The 20,661-nt window shown below is 44.7% G+C and overlaps 1 protein-coding gene across 2 annotated transcripts in view; it reads right to left on the bottom strand.

Moving 5' to 3' along the window:
• The window catches only part of c11.1 (maestro heat like repeat family protein c11.1), a 235,084-nt gene that overhangs the window by 189,116 nt on the left and 25,307 nt on the right, over positions 1 to 20,661 (bottom strand). For both annotated transcript variants that reach the window (XM_037428500.2, XM_075878112.1), the window contains exon 8: positions 7,066 to 7,206. In XM_037428500.2, coding sequence (XP_037284397.2) covers positions 7,066 to 7,206 — 141 coding nt within the window. The remainder of the gene's footprint in view (positions 1 to 7,065; positions 7,207 to 20,661) is intronic.

The following is a 20,661-nucleotide window of genomic DNA, read 5'->3' as shown; positions in this document are numbered from 1 at the left end:
GCAGGAACTGTAATGAATGATTTAGTAATGTCACACCAAATAAAGTGATGTGCAATGAGTGTCACCCACAGCTAGGCTACATTGCAAACCTACCATATTTACACGATTGTGAGTAGCCTCGAATGTAGGCCGGCCCCTCTGAAATCGCACGGCGAAAAAAGAGCACGAGCATTTATATATATACACACATATATATATATATATATATATATACACACACACACACACACACACACACGCACACACAATTACTACGAAAAAAACAAACAAATTAGGACGGGCTGAGGTTGATTCACAGCAGTGCTTGAAAGCCGTGCAAAAAGGTAGTTTACGAGAGTACTCTGGGATCGTCAGAAAAACTTTACAACCGAAACTAGTTTTCAATTCTAGGTCAACCCCCTCCCCCCCAACTTCAAATTTCAAATTAAGACAAAATGGGTCCCCTACAATCATACAAATATGGTACATTCATTTCTTCTTAGCATATTGTCGACATGGTCAAACTTGCTTGTGCTTTGCAGTGCTTCTCATCGTCGCGTGAACCTGTGAATGCAACTTTAGACATTTTTAGTTTGTTTGCACACTTCTTTGCTTCATCATACCTGACTACCGTAGCCATAAACATGAAAGGCCAGACAGGTGGAGCCACCTGGCAGCGCTAAGATGAGCCAGACAAGCATAAAATTGTTGTTGCGAAAATCTAACGTATTCTACTTCTTTGTAGATGTGAATTGACGGCAGCAACATAATTCTGAATGTGTTGCCTTTTTAAACATTTTTTTCACTGTCAACACTCAGTAAAACAAAGAAATGCACCTATACTAGCAGTTGCATGAAGCGTCACAAGGTGTCGATACCATCGTCCAGTTACCCAGTGCTCCACTAAGATCTCTGTTTATACCGGAATTCCGTACATTCTAATATCCTCTATTAGAGAATTTCACTTTGAAGGCATCTGAACGGTTGCTTGCATGTGTGTGCGAGAGCAGACTGCAGTACTGCGTGCATCACAGCTTTGTGGGCTTATGTGTTCATGCTTACCCACCGTGATGTCACTGTCCAACTCGGCACCCGAAAAATGAAACCAAATGTTAGTTTATAGAAATAAAGCAACATCAAATTATTTAGTAATAATACATGAATCGAGGCATGTATCATGCTTTATAAAGCAATTAAAAACATTTGCAACAAAGAACGCTCAAGCCACAAATTTGATGCCACCACCCCTTTAACTGTGATTTTTCGGGCGATATGAAGGTACGCAATAGTTGGAAAAATCGAATCTAACACAGAACTGTAAGCATAGAAGCATTCATTTTAACTCAGACACACAAAAAAGTGCCGAATAGAATTTTTACTAAATAGATAACATGAAGCACATTACTCTCTCACAACTGTTTCGGAAACTATGCTCTAGGAAGTGCCTCATGAATTCTAATAGAGAAACCACACTTATATGGCAAATTTTCTCGACTGATCTAATCTGGTCAAGCTGAATGCGATCACATGTTCAAGCAACTAAACAGTAATACCCCTGTCACACGGGCACTTAAAAGTCTTAAGTAAGCGGTCTTTTTCCGAAAAAGAGTTCCTGACAGCAGACACACGGCACAGAGCGAACTCCTTTTCAGAAGCGGTCTTTTTCGTAAAAGGAGTTCGCCGATCTCTTTTACGGCTCCGAATGAGTAGCCTCAAAACCAGTGGGTGCCAGCAATTTTCGAGTGGTGGGAAAAATAGAGCGAATGCTTATTTTTCTGTCACCAAAACTCTTTGTAAAAACAAATTTCATATCCTAGAAGGTGTAATGAACTCTTTTAAGGGTTATTTTCTTTTCTACTCTTGTAAGCAGCTACAACGCATCGGCAATATCACGTGGTTACGCTCGGTCTCGCTCCGCACCATTTTGCACAAGCGAGGAAAGCGTGGCAGTCGTGTGTTTGCCCGTCATTCAAGTGGTCAAGCTTGTATAGGGCAATGCCGACTCGCTTCTCAGGAGTGATGGTTTCACGCACGCTGGTGTACTGTCTTTCGAGCTCACTGCGCAAGTTCTCCACAATGAAACGAAAGGTGGACGGGTACACTCGAAAGGATTGCTTGAAGTTCTGCTCACCAAGGTGAGGTACAGTTCCCTCGAACCACCTCTCGTTTCATCTGAAGGCCCAGATCGATCGATCGCAGGCCTTCTCCGACAGCTCCAGTGCGCACAGCAAGGTATTGCAGAACAGCAGTTGCTGCTTGATCCTCTCCTTGGTGGCTTTTGTAGCGTCTGCCTTGCTTTCCAGAGTGAGAAGGCAGGCCGCGAGGCTTGCGATCCTCACTTTTTCTTCCGTACGGTCGCCCATAACGTGTCGAGAGCAGTCGAGAGCAGCGAAAAACAAATACGGTAAATAAAAGCCCAGTGGTGCCAGACGGACTTGTGCACATCGCTAGTTATGGGAATGCTTCCTTAAATAGTGCAACAAACTTTCCCATTGGTGTTTCTTCATCTCTTATTCTTAAATTTATTCGAAGAAACGAGCAGTGCAACAAGTCTTTAATTTGTACATCGTGATACATCGTTTAATTTTCATTGATTCTTTTAACTACTGGTGCCACGCTTTCGCTAGCGTCTTCGAACGAAAACACTAAAAGGAGATCGTTGCTGCCGTGTGCCTGCGCCGCAACACCTCTTTGTTAAAAAGTCTTTCAACTTCGTAAAAGACCGCTTGCCTAAAAGACTTTGTGCGCCCATGTGACACAGGTATAAAACAAAGCGAGAGCTATCAAACTATTATTGAGCAATTGGAAAGTTTGTGAGCAATTGGAAGGTCCAGTGCTAGTTCCCATAAAATTTTTGAAAGCTTGTCGGTCATGTTTCTACCATAATCCCAACGTTAAAACTAGTACAGCCAACTCCTCTTAAACGGAACTCGAAGGGGATCCACAAAACTGTTCCATTTATCAGAAGTTTCATTTAAGCAAACTACACTTATTTAGTGAATCAAAAACTTTATTTAAATTGCACAAACCTCACCTTACTCATGAGGATGAGTAGGAAAAAAAAAGGAGTTAAGGGTGGTTTGTTTGGCAAGCTTGAGTTGTTTTTTCACAAGGTACGCACGCATGCCTGACAAACTAGCTAGAAATTCTGGACAAGCCTCATGCTCAAAATAGCGCTGCAAAAGTTCAACAGCCTCTTTAGCTGATCGGTCTCGTGGCACCACTGCCCTGGCAGTATTGTCATCACATTCATAGCTGGAAGGTTGATCCTCATCTTGCACTTCGGCAATCATTTTCTCGACAGTCTCTTCACGACAGGTATGAACAATTTTATCAATTGATTCATAGTCACACAGCGTGAAAGTAGCAGAGGGCACGACCTGACTGAATACTGTCTCAATGTCGGCATCAGCAGGGTTTTCTTTTTCATCAGGTACTGCTTTCTTGCGCTTGAAAGCCAGCATGGCGAAAGCATCTGTGTATTGTTGTTGCCTTCACTTGCTCCCAGGCACAAGCCAAAATGTTGATGGCTGCCAATGAATCTATGCTCTAGTATTTCCCGCTGCCTGCTCTAAGCAGCATTTGATGGAGCAATTGTCAGGGGTAATGAACTTTAATGTTCTGAATAACCCTTCGATCCATCAGCTGGATCACTGCCGTTGCATTGGCTGGCAAGAACTCCAGAGTGATGGCTTGGAGTCCTTGAGCCTGACCATGGGCTGGGCAATTATCTACGATGAAGACAACCTTCCTGCCTTGCCTCGTAAATCTCGCGTCTTCCTCCCGAAGCCAGTTTTCGAAAATGACCATGGTCATCCACGCTCTTCCGTTCCCATGGTACGCAGCGGAAGGTGTTGAACGCCTTTGAAACAACATGGGTGCCTTGATTTTCTTATTACCAACAGCTTCAATTTCTGATCTCCTGCCATGTTTGTACCCACCAGCACAGTGATGCGATCTTTACTGCGTTTTCCTCCACTACAGACTTCGCCTTTGAAGGCGAGAGTCTTGATGGAACGGCCTTATAAAAAAGACCCATCTCGTCGACCGTGAAGACATCTCGTGGCTCAAAGCTTATCAAAATTTCCTTAAGCCGCCCCTGTTGCCAGTCAGTGCAAATGCCCCTGTTGACTGCACTACTCTCACCTCAGATTGCTTTGAAGACTAGGCCATGGCGTGTTTTGAAGCGGCTGAGCCATCCGCCGCTTAGGACAAAGTTTTTAACACCCATTTGCATGGCGATCTCTCGAGCTTTCTGCTCAAGAATTGGTCCGCTTATGAGCAAATTTGAACTCTGTGCACGCTTGAACCACAGAAAAAGAACTTTTTCTAGTTGTTCATAAGGCGTCGTCCGCATCCGTATTCGTTTAGACGTAAAGGTCCCGTTATTTACAGCGCCTTCAATCTTTTCTCTGTCTTAGTAGATCCGCGACAGCGTCAATTTCGGGATGTTATATTTTTTTGCCACCTCCGTCTTGGGCAGGCCACTTCGATCAAGGCATAGTCCGCATCTGCATCCGTTTAGATGTAAAGGTCCGTTAGTGCTTTCAATATCTTCTGTCTTTCCAGGTCCGCAACAGCGTCGATTTCGGGATGTATTTTGCGCCATGTCTGTCTTGGGCAAGCTGCTTCGATCGAGCTCCTGAAGAATTCACAGCTTTTTTTCAAGCGAGAGTGCATGGTGCGGCCGCTTCCTTTCCATCGGGCTGAAATAACACCGTGATCCACCGCACTTAGCCGCACAAACAGGCTTAACGCACAATTGACTCGCAGACTCGGCTCGCACAGCCATTGTAGTGTACTAGAATATTGGGTAGTGTGTTCAGCCCCCCTCTCTCGCCATGCATCGCATGAAGAGGTGCACGTGGACAAAAACCCGTTTTCAAGGCGGCGTAGCATAGGCTGGCAGGATTGTCAGCTCTGCACCACTCTGCCTTCTCGGGTGCTGTTCAGTGACCTGTTGCTTGTGTTCGCGCCGCTTAACGAAAGTTTTTCTGGCAATGTTTTTGCTGGCCACGCGACATTGAGCCAATGCCGAGTAATCGGTGGCAACGACACTGCTTTGCACCTAGGTGCAAAACAGGGTATACCATTGGAAAAAAGGTGAGCAGCCATCACTTTTCACTGCACCCAAAGACGAAGCATGGAGGAAGGTTTGGGAACAGAGTTTACATCGAAACGATGGGACCTTGAACGAAAGCTGCTCTGTATGTGAGCTACACTTTGAGCCTTCATGTGTTCTCGGAGACTACGTGCATGTTATAAACGGCAAAGAAGTTCGCGTACCATGTAGGAGCCCAGAGCTAACGCCGGACGCTGTGCCGATGTTACTGCCTAATGCTCCAAGCTACTTATCGAAGAAAGCGCCGCATGCAAGACCTCCGAGAAAGCGGAAGAACTCGGCGGTCGAATCTACCATTTCCAAGAAAACTGAAGCACCCTGTGTTGACGGTGAGGCCACTGATTCAGGTTCGTTGATGGACCTTCCTGCTGACTACGAACCCGAAGTGGCAACACTACAGTGAGTGCAGCTTCGCTGGAATGCTTACTCAAGCTTTGTTTATCTTCAATTTATACGAGCTCGATCGCACCACATCTCGTGTCAAAGAGAGTGGTAATTTACGTGCTGTCACGACTTCTTTTTTTCGTGAAGGGTATCAACCAGCCTCGAGAGGCAAAATGAAAAAAAAAAAAAGAAAAGCTGCACGCGAAAATCAGTCGGTGTTCATAAGGTGCCACCGTGGTGAAGTGATCGTGAACTGATAATTCCACAAAATGGCGAGGAATTTGATCACTGTAACAGCTCACTGCAGTATGCACGCTCATAAATAAAGGGTTTCTTCTTACTGTGTGACAGTGGTGCCAAGTGATGTTTCTTTTTGACTGTACAGTGCAATATCCGAGCCACAGCAGCAGTAATTGGGCGTGCACGTAATAGTTTAAGGACCCAAGGTTGTCAAAAGTACTCCCAAGTCTTCAGCTACAGCGTGCCTCTCAATCAAATGGCAGTTTTGTCACCTTAGCCACATAATTACAATTGCATGATGCAACTATCGACAAGGACGGTGCTGCGCGCGTAACTGTCGCAGTGTGCAGACTATGACTCGATATAGCAGTAATATCACAAGAAACTTTCGGGTTTATAGATGTTCCTTCGATACCTCAATCTTCCTAATTTTTTATTCGTTCACCAACCGAACTTTAAAAACTGCAGGCAGTTTCCACAGGGATGACTGCTTCGTTGTCGTTTGTTAATACCTGCATTTGGACCGTGCGTTGCAGCTTTGACATTTCGTTTTGCAGTACGCATGGAATGCATGGAATGCAGTATGAACACACCCATTCAGAAAGGTTTTCGCGGACGAGTCGAAAATTAAACACAAGACTATTAAGCGTGATGCATGCAAGTGCATGTCACGGGATCGAATCCCGGCCGCGGCGACTGCATTTTAGGTGGAGGCGCAAATACTGAGGTGCATGTACCTAGATTTAGGTGCACGTTAAAGCACCCCCGGTGGTCGAATTTCCAGAGCACTCCTCCACGCCGTCTCTCATAATAATCTGGTGATTTTGGGATGTTAAACCCCTGCTATTACTAATATCAAAGCACAGAAGTGCATAAGAGGCAATGCGTGAGGCGACAGCCTATGCTAAGGTGGCGCCATCTCGCGGCTGTCGATACCAACTGCGGCAGCCACGGCTCCTCCCTGAACACATGAACACACTACCCCATATTCTAGTACACTATACAGCCACAAGCGAGAATGGCTACTGGATTGACTTGTCTCGATCTCAAGATGTTGCCATGGTTGTGAGACTACCTTTGGCATGAGCGAGTCTATGCTGTGTTTAGAGTTTGTGCCATTTAACTGTAGGTGACCAATAAGCACTGTTTCGATTAACCGATGAATTTTATTGCGCAACACATAGAAATCCAGCCATATAAGCCCATTTAGTTCCATTAATGAGGCATTTTCATTTAAGCGAGTTTCGTTTATTGGGAGTCCACTGTAGTTCTACCAAGCAAGCTCCAGAAGGAAATTGATACAATTTAAATGGATTTGATTCCACCAATACAATACTCACCTTACTAACAGGAAAACAGTCATGTTGTTTTCGATAGAGCGCAATCAGAGATGGGAGAAGCTTTGGAAGTTGCTCTTCCAGCTTTGACTTGCTCAGAAGCTGTGCCATGTAGCCAAGAGTTACAGCCGACTCAGCTCGAACCTATAAATAAATAAACAAATTTAAGGAGTTTGTCCTGCAATATAAAAAAATTATACAATGGCTTAAAAAAGTGTCACAACAAATGGTTTTAGGCTGATAAATTGTATTCTGATGTCTCCAATGTCATTAATTGCACCATCATATATTTATTAAAGGAGGAGAAAATCAATGCAAATGTTTCGTTTTATAATTTCGGCTTGAAGTACCAGCACTTGATGTCATGGATTGCAGAGTGTAATCCTTGTGTTTTGGCAACATTGGCTCATCATCATATATTTATTAAAGGAGGAGAAAATCAATGCAAATGTTTAGTTTTCTTATTTCGGCTTGAAGTACCAGCACTTGATGTCACGGATTGCAGAGTGTATTCCTTGTGTTTTGGCAACATTGGCTCAACAAAATCTCGTTTAACTTTGTACGTTAAAACACATTTGCTGCAGCACAGTTCTTGAGGTCTTGTTCTACGTGCGATGTGACCTACTGGTGAACCACTCTGCATATCTTCCAGGTGTGCCGTGACTCACCAGTGGGTCATGGCATCTAACACAGGAAAAAAAATTCTCTTGGTTCTTTACAACCACTTACAACAAGGATTGTGCCTCGACGTTGATATGTGATGAGGTTATTGCAAAAGCAAGATTATGCATGCTCATAACATCACAGCCGCATAGGAGGAACCCTAGCCGTGACCCATTGGCGACCCATGCCGCAGTGAACGTTTCAAAAGGTGACGTCCTTCATTCTTACTTATTAAAAACTACGTAAAACCTAGTAGACACCGTCAAAATATATAACATCATGAAGTTTGGTGCAGGCATCTCAAAGTGGCATTGTCACATACTTTTTTTTGTGTGTGTTTTCATGCTTCCCAAGCACCTTCTCGCAGCAAGCATGGTGACTTTAAACTTGTGAGAGTAGTTTGCTAATATGAAAAAAAATTTTTTTTTTCTCTTTTTGGTGTCTCTTTAAGCTGAAATGAAGATTACCCTCTATAAAAAATTTTGCACAACGTGGCAAAGTGTTTCATTCATAAAAAGTAACTTTAAAAAAGTGTAATCGATTGATGATCACGCAAGCTTTTCATTGGAGATTTCAGGCTATAACATGGGGAGTTAAAAAAAATGTTTAGCTCTAAATTAAGGATATCACACTCACAGGATACTTTATGATAAATTTCACGGACATATAGCTAATAAAACATGAATGCCTAACAATTGCCCGGAAACGCTGATGAGCATGATGTCAGACTCTTGCGCCATGCTGACAGTCAGTTGTTCTCTTCCACAAGAAACTAGTATTTCTCATATCTTCCTCTTTCAGCAGTGAATCCTACAATGTGAATGTGAACCTCTATTGCCAGCTTATTTTCTGAATTTGCAAAAAGTGTTTTTTTGTTTTTTCTGCAAGCATAATTATCAAAACCTTTATTTACTGGTGGCTAGTAGTGCAAAAATTTTTATTTCACTTATTGCTAATGCTTTCATTTTTCTCCTTTGCAACTGCCTGCTGTCATTATGCAAGGACCGGCAGCCAAACTCGTTATTGAACTATATTGTCACAAAAATATCCCGTTGGAACATATTTGAAATCCTTAAAGTGTAAGCAGTAGAATAGGTAGTTATCAGACGTGCGACTAGCTGTCCATTTTTTTTCATCCCCATTAGTATGGAAGCAATTAAACATGGGGGGGAAGGGCAATGCCCAACCTGGAACGCAGAGCAAATACAAAAAACGACTAAGACAGAGAAGAGGCTTGATACACACAAACGCAGAATCGCAACAGTATTATTTGAGAACAAGAAACCACGTATATGACAAAAGCTAGGCTTTTGCGAATATTCTAGTGCTTCAAATATTTGTATGTTCACTTTCAATTAAGGGGGGAGGTGGGGATCGAAAGTGAAATTCTTTAGTTTTTGTCGTAGAGCAATGAAATTTGGCATGCTTACTAGAAACTGCGCTAAATGATAAATGACAAAGTTTCATTCAGCTATCTCCAGTAGTTCTGGCATTATAAATTTTTTTATCCATCAGTGTACTACCAAACTTGCCCAAAGCCTGGTGTGACAAAAGAACATGGTAGAAGCCTATAGTTGCTCTTATATTTTAGCCATTGGGATGGTTGATGTCGTGACATTCTGCAAATATTTTTATGACTCTGTTTTTATTTTACAGAGAACATTGTATACATGCTTGTAAATGTGGTCGTTATCATAATGTGAAATTAGCTTAGGAGTAAAAATACTGAGGTAGTAATTAACAAATATGAAAACGTCACGACATAGAAAATTCACTGAGGAACACAATGCAAAAAACCACATGAAAATCCGTCAAGCCATAGTCATGCAAGCATCGTGGCAAGCTGGACAGTCGGGTCAAAACACGTTTCTGAGAAAACTGGCGTTAAAGTTGAACAGTCAGTAAAGGTCCATCAAAATGCCCCGGGACTGTAATACTTTGTGTCTTTGCTTGCGAGGGTCTTCTTACGTCCTTTCTCTTTCATTTTTTCTGCACTGCGTGCTTTTCGTTTTCTTTGCTGGTCTTTTTCTTCAGCTCTTTGAAGGGCGAGGCTAGCAGGTTTGATGCCCACGGACTTGCACATTTCAGTGTAGGCTCGCAAATTCCCAAAATTGTAGCGTGCAACTGCTTCATGTACTGTTGTCTCCACTGCGAACAATGAAGCGTGTTGGTCCTTTGAAGTCAGTGACCAAATAACTGAATGCAAGCTTTCCGCCGCATTCTGAGTTTTGTTGCCTTTGCATCGCTCCAACAGTTGCGGGTCAGAGAGACGTTGGTATACAGGCAGCAGAGCCTCCGCTACACGTTTCGACAGGTTATACCTGGGAGGTGGTGCTGGCTCCATTTTGGCCTGTGCTGAACGATGTTTGCACCAGCTATCAGGGCCAGGTGGGCAGAGCTCATGGTGAGGCTCGTCGTCGGTGGACGTGACGTGTTAAAAAGTGGCCATCACAGCCCTTTGCATGTCAGGGACACTTGTGTGTTTTCGCAAGGCTAACCCGTAGTAGCTGGTCAGTTTTTTAATCAACTCCTGCGTCAGTCCACCTCTCCCACCCAATGGCTCCCCTTTCTTAGCTCTTGTCACCAGTGTGCGGAGAGCGGTGCCCATTCTCTTCTGCACATGGTTCACGCAGTCTTCTTTGGTCAGTGGTATGAAGCAGTACACCTCATCTTTGCACAGAGCAAGATAGGTTCGGCTGTCACCATCACATATAATGTTGGTGTAGCGGAGGCCATACCTGCTGACAGAGCGCCTGAAAAGTGTCAGAGCAGCCTCCACTTCCATCTGTCCGGAGCCAACATCAGTATTCTTCTGACATTGATGTTTCTCAGCCCAAGTGACGAAGTTGGGGTCGCTCTCTGCTGGTTGTTGACAACACCCAAGACAGAAGTTGGAAAGGACTGTGCAATCCAGCACAAGCCCTGTGTAAAACTCAATAATACATCCTACCCCAATGTGTGAGCTGTGGCCTCTTGTAAGCCACGTGCCGTCATACACAACTGTGATGTTGTTTGGGCTTGATGGCTGCATCTTACTGTACACGTCTTTTACCGCAAGCACAGCATCTGCAAAGATGTTTTGTGCAGCTTCCTCTGCTCCTGGTTTGAATGTTTTTTTTAGGTGTTCCTGATAGGTTTTTTGATGAATGCCCCGATGAGAGACATTCATTGTAGCCCAGAAGTCATTCAGGGCAGTGGGCCCTTTTCCAATGGACTTGATTGCTTGCATGGCTCTTAGGTTGACTTCAAAAGCCCTTCCTTCGGATTTTCTACTGGATGACCAAGGTGAATGAATAGGGCCACAGGAAGCACACAAAAGTACCAGTTTTACTGCCAGGCCCAATTTTGTCCCATGCTGCACTGACAAAGTCTTCTTACAACATTTTGGGCAGAGTGCAGGTCCTATTAGGGAATTCATGGCAGAAACCTGAATTAGGGTGAACTCATCCTCTTTTGTTGCCGATGTTTGCTCCGTTTGCTGCGCGAACCCGAACTTCCGCTCCGTTGCCGACACCTCGCGAAGTGCATCGCGGACACTGCTGGCTTGCTTCTCGGCGCCTTCCGAGGACACGAAACGAGGTTCCAGGTGTATTTGAACGGTGCGCTTCCGCTGAGGCAAACGATCGCCGACATCCTGGACAGCTGGCACCACGTCGTCATCCGCCGCCGCGAAAACGAAACTTTTCTCGCGTTCACACCGCACCGTGATGCCGCGGCTAGTTGATGGCCCCGGGTCTTCAGTGTCACTGCCAGGCGTCGATTCACCGTCACTTTGAACAGCCGGCACCGCATCGTCACCCGCCGCAGCGAAAACGAAACTTCTTTCGCGTTCGGGCCGCACCGCAACGTCGCGGCTAGTTGACGGCCCCGCGTCATAGGCCTCACTGCCGAGCATCGGCAGCGAGCAGGTGTCGGCTTCCGACGACACGTAGCTTGGTGGCGACGCGGTACTCGGTTCGTCTGATTCAATCGCTGCTGACTGCTTCGTTTTCCCAACAGGAGGCTTGCGTTTACGCTTCCCGTAAGCGTACTTCTTCCGGTACTTCGTCCTGCGCTTCCGGTCCACGCGACGATCCATTGCGGGCGCTAAGCCCGCAATGGATCGCAAACTATATAGATTCTATAGATTCGCAAACTATAGTGCGCCAGCGTGTGCGTAGCAGACGTGCGTGCGCGGAGCAGACGACCAGCGCAAGCAAGCGCGTCCCAGCAGCCACTCACAGAGCGCGCTCAGTACCACGTGACAGGAGCGACCAATGGGTGCGCGTCTAAGGCGTCGCGGATGCCTTCGCATTTTTTCTGTTTGTGCGTTTATCTTAGCTCGTAGAGTCGTGGTTTCACCGGGAGAAGTACGGCGGTGAAGCAAGCTTTCCAGTGACACCAAGCTTTCCGCGAGCGGCGGCGAAGGCGCGGAAGTATCGCGCTCGGAAATGGGCCATTTTCGCGCAGATTTCAGCCAGCTTTTTGCGATCCGCGGTCAGAAAAACATTTTTTAAGCTTACTTTGAGATCGTTTTCGGCGGAAATATTTTTAGATATGATAGAAATGGTGATGCAGAATCCAAATCTGCCCTTATCCAAAATTCGTTTTTTTGCGAGAATTTCGCGATTTGATCCCCGCGTCCCCCCTTAAGGTAATCAAAAATTTTGAAGTATTTGAAATGAACAAATAAATGTATAATAGTCCTCGTGTAACCCTCCATAAACGTGATTTCACTGCAGCGAAGGAATGGTGTACCTATAGTACACTTACCCAGAGAAAGTCCGCACTGCCGTGAAGCGCCATTTTAAGATTAAATGAACATATTATGTTCACATCGATTCATCATTTCGCAAGTTTAAAAGCTTATTAGTACACTGACTAATACGCTCTAAATCCAGTAAATTTTAAAACGTCTCGTATTTGACCGGTTTCCACTTGAATTCTGCTGAAAGTAAAATACTACTATTCAAAGTTGCTTCCACTTCCCTTAGAACCAATAAGGACGACATTTACGCATGCCTTGTTTCTATATTAGGAAACATTGCGCTGGTTAATTGGACAATGAAAAATATACCCAATTTTTTAAAGAAATATGTGATATATACTATTTGAATTAATCAGAAATTGTTCAACCACATCACTATTCATTTGGAACCGAAAAATTTAGTATTCGCACATACTTATAAAAACCCTTGACAAATCTCGTGTGCACCATCCATACCATACTTCTGTCATAATGCAAAAAACAATTCTTTCCTAGAAATAGCACTGACAGTTTTGACATGCAGGCATTGCTTTATTTATCGATCAATTCAGCCTGAATAATTTAGCAAATTAACAGATTTCCACTGTTCACAACTGAATACGTATTGTAAACCAGATCACATGTAGTCATTACTACACACATCTACAGTGCACCTCTAAAAATACCCCTCTCATTTCAGGCATGTTGTAAAGATGCTACCACAGCCTGTCATCATCCACTGAGACCAATGTAATTGCTACAACAAGTCTAAGGCAGGTTGTGGTGTACCTTTTGTACATTAAACCAAAATGGCTTGATAAGTCTTCCACACTTTTACCTCACATTATGCTACACTAACAAGCCCAAACTGTTACATTAGTGGACCTACCTATGAGTTGTCGCCACGCATCATGAAAGTGATAATTTTTTATTACATATTTATTTATGTACGGGCTACTTCCAGTTTGAGCGTGCCTAATGCTCTGATAAAATCCCTGATTTTAATCAAGTTTACTTGTGTCATCACAACCTTGCTGTATGCCACCCGCAGAAATCAATCAGTAAAAGTGAGAAGTGAAAAGGCTGGTATCTTAAGCTGTAATCCCACGACAGAAGAAATCACAATTCGATTCCGGGCATTGCGTACTATGTCACCATTCGTCACCCATTTCTGCGAGGAGAGATTTGTGAAACGGAGGAGACCCAAATCGCAGTTGAGATCAGGTGGAACTTTCAGCAAAACATACAAAGCTCCTGGCGGTGAAACATGTTCGGCTGGCGACCACAGTTCCTTCAAATCCAAAGCAAAACATACAAAGCTCCTGGCGGTGAAACATGTTCGGCTGGCGACCACAGTTCCTTCAAATCCAATCTAAGCCGCTTGTACTGTTCGGGATCGTTGGTGAGTAGCTCTCTGTAAAGCTGGTTTTGCATCCCAAAAGATTTCATGATAAGCCACAGCTTAACCAAGATCGATTTCTCGCTTGAAGAACTACCCTCTCCTTTTCGTCTGCTGCATCTTCAAGATGCAACAGCCAACAGGGCAAGGCTACGCTTGCGCTCGATGTCCGTTTTGCACAATCTAACCTCTACAGTATAGCTCCCGATGCCATACGAGTCGTCACCTACACTGGGAAAGAGGGTAGGGCCGATCCGTCCACATCGTCGACTGCTTTTTTCCGTTGTGTGAATGCACGCGAGCCGCGAAGAAAAACACGTCAAATGTCACATGATTGATTCGTCTGTGCTCACATCCGTCCTGTGAATAACCCTTTACCTACACTTTGCAGCAGCAACACGAGAACTTGTATTATTGGTACTTGCAATACTTCCGATTTTGTTGCTTCTGAAGTTAAACAAAAATGCAAAAAATAAATACAATTACAACACAGGCATACCTTTCAACAACTAATTTATTTCAAGCTCCAGTGTTAGTACAGGTAAAATGCAGTGGTTGCATACTTTCCACATGAGGAACTGGGTGAAGTTTCTGGTAATAAGTTGGGAATGCCTGCCATATGCATCTGTCATATGGTGTGAGAGCCGTGTGAAAGGAAGACGATGAAGACGACCAGCGTTCGAAGACACGTCCTTCGAGAACACTGGGCATGAGGACCGAGTCAAAGAGAAGGACGAGGAAGTCATCAGCTAAGATTGCTTCTGGTCACATCTATGTTTGGAAGGTAACATCGTCGGCACACACCCGCGACGGGAGTGACGACGTTCGGGTCAGCTGCCTGAGACGCAGGCATCCCGAGGTGGCCGGCAAAATTGGCGATGATCGAAAGGAGGCTTCTCAGAGATGCAGCCGCCGTGCCCAGCGAGGACAAGCATTCGCGGCGCAAGCCCCCTTTCGCAAGCAAGCAACACAATGCAATCCCCAAAGTGCCACGTTATCAATGGAACGCCACGCCAGGTGAAGCAATCAAAAGAACCAGTAGCCCGAAAGGGACCTACCGGCGTCAGCGACGACGGCCTGCACAAACAGGCAGCGACGAATACATCGAGCTGCAAAGTGGACGTCGGGATCGACGACAGACCGGACGTGGGCAACGAGCTTACCAAGTCAGCGGCACCACGTAGGCCGGGCAGAGACAGCAGAAGACAAGGTTTATAACTTTTTTATTTTTATGTGGGGTTTAATGTCCCAAAATTACCATATGATTATGAGAGATGCCGCAGTAGAGGGCATGAGGTTTGATGATGATTTGTGGGGTTTAACGTCCCAAAACCACCATATGATTATGAGAGACGCCGTAGTGGAGGGCTCCGGAAATTTCGACCACCTGGGGTTCTTTAACGTGCACCCAAATCTGAGTACACGGGCCTACAACATTTTCGCCTCCATCGGAAATGCAGCCGCCACAGCCGAGATTTGATCCCGCGACCTGCGGGTCAGCAGCAGAGTACCTTAGCCACTAGACCACCGTGGCGGGGCGAGGGCATGAGGTTTAAGACTTTTGTTAGGACGTTTGAGTTATTTCATTGTGGGTAAAGCTCTAATTACTTTGCAGTTATATTGTTTGTTGTACATTTGTATATATTTTTGAGTGCTGTTTGTTTTCTTAATAAATGTTTGTTCCTCTTTCGAATCTCATTGAATTAATTGCACAAGGCCGCACACCCATAATTCGTGACAGCATCCCAGCCACTCCTTATTCTTCAGTGAATTTTTTCCAGATGAGCAGGGTACTCTGTTAGTAGGTGACCTTAATGTACGTACATTTGCACAGATTCTAGAGGCTGGTTGATTCCTACTGTACTTACTCGCATAATAAACACACTTTTTTTTCTTAAAAAATCGGAGCAATGTTGGGGTGCATCTACACTCAAACCTCAATATAACGAGTCCGGATATAACAAAATATTCGTTATAATGAAGCAAATAAAAATTGTCATGCAATAAATTTAGTCTTAAGACTAAACCTATATAACGAATTTTTGGATATAACGAACTTATTTTCGTGTAAGATGCAAGTTTGTTATAAAGAGGTTTGAGTTTATTATGCTGGGCGAAATATTTGAGAACTTCGGTTCTCAGCTTTTGGCAATGGACCTCTACCGGGGTACGTCACTGGCGAACGTGCAAGGCAGTGAGTGGCAAAATATCACCGCCGGTGCCTCAGCGTGGTGCAGTCGCACATTGCTTGGGACAAGCCATTCTCTTTCTTTAAAAGCTTAAAGTTCAGCTTACTGTGGTAAGTTTAGATGCGGTATGTGCCAGGAACAATCTAGGTGTGCGGTAAACTGCGTGTCGAAATATTTGCCTCGCTGGCTGGCTGTTTACCTAGGAGAAAGCAACACACGTATGTGGCAGCCTGTGCAAGAAACGGTGGCACCGTCTACGAAAATGTGCAACATTTATTGTGGCATGTAGTGTGCATTAAAAAGCATCAACAATATTGGTTCACCTTAGTGGATGGTGATGCTGAGAATATTGTGTGTGGTTGGCGCCGTGTGATGACGATACATTTTGTTTGCGAAAACATTCGCACTCGTTGCAGGCCAGTGGCACTAACCGGTGATCGACAAAACTTCACGATTCAACATTTTAGTGAACGATGTATTTGATGCGATCATCTACGGGTGGGTACATCTCAGCGTGCGTGCTGCACGCAGAAAACAAGAGTACATGACCTCCAACTGAAAGGTACAACTACAAATGAGCTATTAGAATATTTTAGCATTACAGAAGCTTCATATGTGTTGTGCCATCGTGAATGTGCAAACACAATAAATGTAGAACTCGTATTATCGAATCCCTCATACGTCCTAATGAAAACAGAGGAGATTCTTGTTTATTCCTTACTTGGTACATTTATAGCTCTATCTTTATGAAGCATCAATGCACATTACTAATTTTGTATCATGTTTAAAGAAAGATGTAAGTATGCGAACACGTTGCAGGCATCATATGCAGTGACTGAGCATGATATAATCACTATACAGTCGAATCTCAATAATTCAAACTCAAAGAGGCCCGAAAATTTCTTCGATTAAAAGAAGTTTGAATTGATGAAAGCTAAATAAACGGAGGGCTCTCCATGCAGTGGCACATGTGCATTGAGGTAAAACACGAGGGGGAAGTTTAAGAACACTTACATTTATTCACAAATCACAGGACATCCGTTATTAATTGAAGTAATCGGTCATGCGAGTCTGCATACGTTTGCCTTGCAGCGAGTCAATCAATTTCGCACGCAGCTGGCAAAGCATTTCTACTTCAGTTTCAGCATTCTCCTGGCAAGACAAGTTGCGCGTGAAAATGTCCAGCGCCGACACTGACGACGACGACAACGACTGCTGCGTAGCGGAGCCTCCTGCTCTCTGCTACGCAGCCGCAGCATGGCCAGCATGTGGCGAGAAAGGAGGAGCGTCTCCACGCAGAGAGAAGCAGATTGGTATTTGAGAAAAAACCAACACTCCACGGCAGCTTTTCTTTTTTTGCTCTCATCGCGCACGTTGTTGAAAGGAGAAGGGTTGCGTGGCAGGGAAGGGAAAGGGGAAAGCGTGGCACCGGCGTGTGAGACCCCCCCTCAAGACGCAGAGCCATGCTCCCCCAAGGGGCAAGGGCTGCAGAAGATAGTGCCTTTTTTTTCCCTTCAACCACACAATCATTCAACCCAGCAATAGATTTATTTTTTTTCCCCTCTCTCTCTTCGCACGCGGCGTTGGAAGGGGGGGGTGTCTACTTGGCAGGGCGGAAAAGGGAGAAGCGTGACACGGGCGCGTCACAGATCGGAATTCGAGAGAGAGCAAACGTTCCACCACAGCCTTTTTTTTTTCCTTTTCATTTCATTTCCTTCGCGGGCAGCGTTGAGGTGTCGCAGGTGCTGCGGCGGGATTGGGTGGGGTGCTGATAGCAATTCCGGAGCGTGGTATGTTCGAATTAACCATCGAAAGTGCTTGGGCATTCGAATTACCGGGCGTTTTCGGCCATTGGAATACACATAGCTTTTAAGAGACCTCATCATGAGTTCGAATTAACCAGTAGTTCGAATTAAGCGTATTCGAAATAATGAGATTCGACTGTACTTAAGTGATAAGGTTTAAAACTGCGCCAACTTTCTATGGGTTATGAAAAATGCTGCCAAGAAAAACCACTAATTTTCACAGGTATTTCTGAACTTCAGCCTAAAGCGCGTCAAAATTTTTTACAGTTATCTCCGATTAGAATTTATCGCATTGAGTGAAAATCTTATCAGTAACATCGTGCAGAGCAGCTCTAAACCTGGCTGCCACCAACGTTATACCTAGTTTATAACTAGAGCACATGTCACGATGAAAATTGACTTTGTTCACATTCTTGCCATGCAAATATTTCTCAAAGCACCAGTCACCGGGAGCATCCTGAACCTTCGCCTTCAAAGAGGCTCAGTCAGTCAGTCAAAAATTTTAATAAATGGTCCTCAGGAGTTTAGGGCACCAGGGTGTCCACGAGGGACATTCTAGCAGCTGCTACTATAGGCGATGCCCGAGTTGGGGCGGGAACGTGGTGGCGTTCCGCCAGTTCTTGGGCCCTCTGGACTGCCATTCGTTGGTTTCCGAGACTGGGGCTCCTGAGTGCCTTTTCCCAGTTGGACTCACTGGTGAGAGGTCCTCGAGGTAATGCGGGACATTGCCAGAGCATGTGTTCGAGTGAACAGTACTCTTCTGAGTAGTCTGGGCATTGTGAATCTATGTCTGAGTTGTAACGGCAGAGTCGGCCGCGTGATGGGTACGATCTCATTTGTAGCATGCGAAAAGCTACCTCTTGAGCGCGTTCGAGCTTTGCATGTGGTAAAGGGTATTGGCTTCTATCGTTTTGGTAGTAGAAGGTAATTAAGTGAAAGGTGATTAAAGAATATTTAACTGTACGTCTGGGCCCAGCTCTTCGGTGGCAGATTGATCTTGATCAGTTCTTCCGCTCGCAAAAATTTTTTTCTGCCATTTGCAACGAGCATTGCCACATGTTAACTGAACAGAATAGTCGATTATAAGCAGTGACTCTTGCCTTTAAAAGCTAGGACATTAGAATATAGCAATTCACAGAAATTTCTATTTAAGGAATGCTGACACAGGCAGTGCTGCTATGCAGAAAGATCCTGCCAGCGGAACTTCTTGCCAACCAGCACCTGCACCAAGGGGTGCACACAATGACGTCACAGTGTTTTCAAACAGGGAGAGGTCTATCGACCAACATGCACACTGTTTGAAAACGGCTTCTTTGTTGCACTTCACTCTCCTTCGATGGTTGGTGGCACTATTTTCCGTAATCTGTCCCCATGTCACCTGCGCACGTCATAAAGGCTTTTCGCAACTATCTTTTTTCGCAATCGTTCAACCACAACAGTGGTATCTGCTGTGATCTCGAGGGGTGCCCACAAGCATGCATTACGATGCCCTTTGCCAACTTCGCAACAACGCCGCTGACATTGTAGCGAGTAACCAACATTGCAGCAAGCTACCAACGAAGCATCAAAACAAACCGTTGATAACAAGATTAACAACAAAATACGGCCACTGACTCGCTGTACACATGATAAGTTACTGAGCAACTTGCAACTGAAGCGAGAATCGGGGGTGCTACCATGTTGCACAAGTAGTCACGATATTGTCACAACGTCAAAACAGAGGTCTTGCCACAAAGATTGAGGCCCCAGAAGCAGGTCGGTCTTTTTAATAAAACGCGCAAGCAAGTTCATCTTTTCCGTCCATTTCATACTCCTTCATGGCACATGCACAACTGCCATAGTCTTTCTTGAGCAAGCATGTGACATTTGCCTCCCTCCGAAAGAGGCATCGTCCCAATGTGCAACTTAGGCGCTCTACCAGGCGTATGAAGTGGTTGCACCAGCACAGTAACCGGGAGCTAATTAACTCGATGTAAGAACGTATAACATGGAGAGAATTGAACAAGCTCTGAAAAACGGAGGAAGCGTCAAAGCAGTGAAGACGAAACTTGGGATAGGGAAAAATCGGATGTAGGCACTAAGGGACAAAGAAGGCGAAATAACTACCAATACGGATAGGATAGTTAAAATAGAGGAGGAGTTTTACGGAGATCTGTACAGTAGCCGGGACACCCACGACCTTAATACTATAAGAACTAGCAGTAACCCAGATGACACCCCACCAGTAATGATAGAAGAAGTCAGAAAAGCTTTGGAGAGCACGCAAGGAGGCAAAGCTGCTGGTGAGAATCAGGTAACATTAGATCTGCTAAAAGATGGAGGACAGATTGTGTTAGAAAAACTAGCCACCCTGTTTACGAGGTGTCTCCTGATGGGAAGAGTACCAGAGTCTTGGAAGAACGCTAACATCATCTTAATACATAAGAAAGGAGATGACAAGGACTTGAATTACAGGCCGATCAGCTTGCTCTCTGTAGTATACAAGCTATTTACAAAGGTAATTGCTAACAGAGTAAAGAAAACATTAGAATTCAATCAACCAAAGGAACAAGCAGGATTTCGAACAGGCTACTCAACAATTGACCACATTCATACTATCAATCAGCTAATAGAGAAATGCTCAGAGTATAACCAACCACTACACATAGCCTTCATAGATTACGAGAAGGCGTTTGATTCAGTAGAAACATCAGCCGTCATGCAGACACTGTGGAATCAGGGCGTAGATGAAGTATATATAAACATCCTGGAAGAAATCTACAGGGGATCAACTGCTACCATAGTGCTTCATAAAGAAAGCAACAGAATACCAATCAA

The sequence above is a fragment of the Rhipicephalus microplus genome, chromosome X (assembly GCF_043290135.1).
Source record: "Rhipicephalus microplus isolate Deutch F79 chromosome X, USDA_Rmic, whole genome shotgun sequence".
Lineage (NCBI taxonomy): Eukaryota > Metazoa > Arthropoda > Arachnida > Ixodida > Ixodidae > Rhipicephalus > Rhipicephalus microplus.
This window is presented reverse-complemented; position numbering and strand designations above follow the sequence as displayed.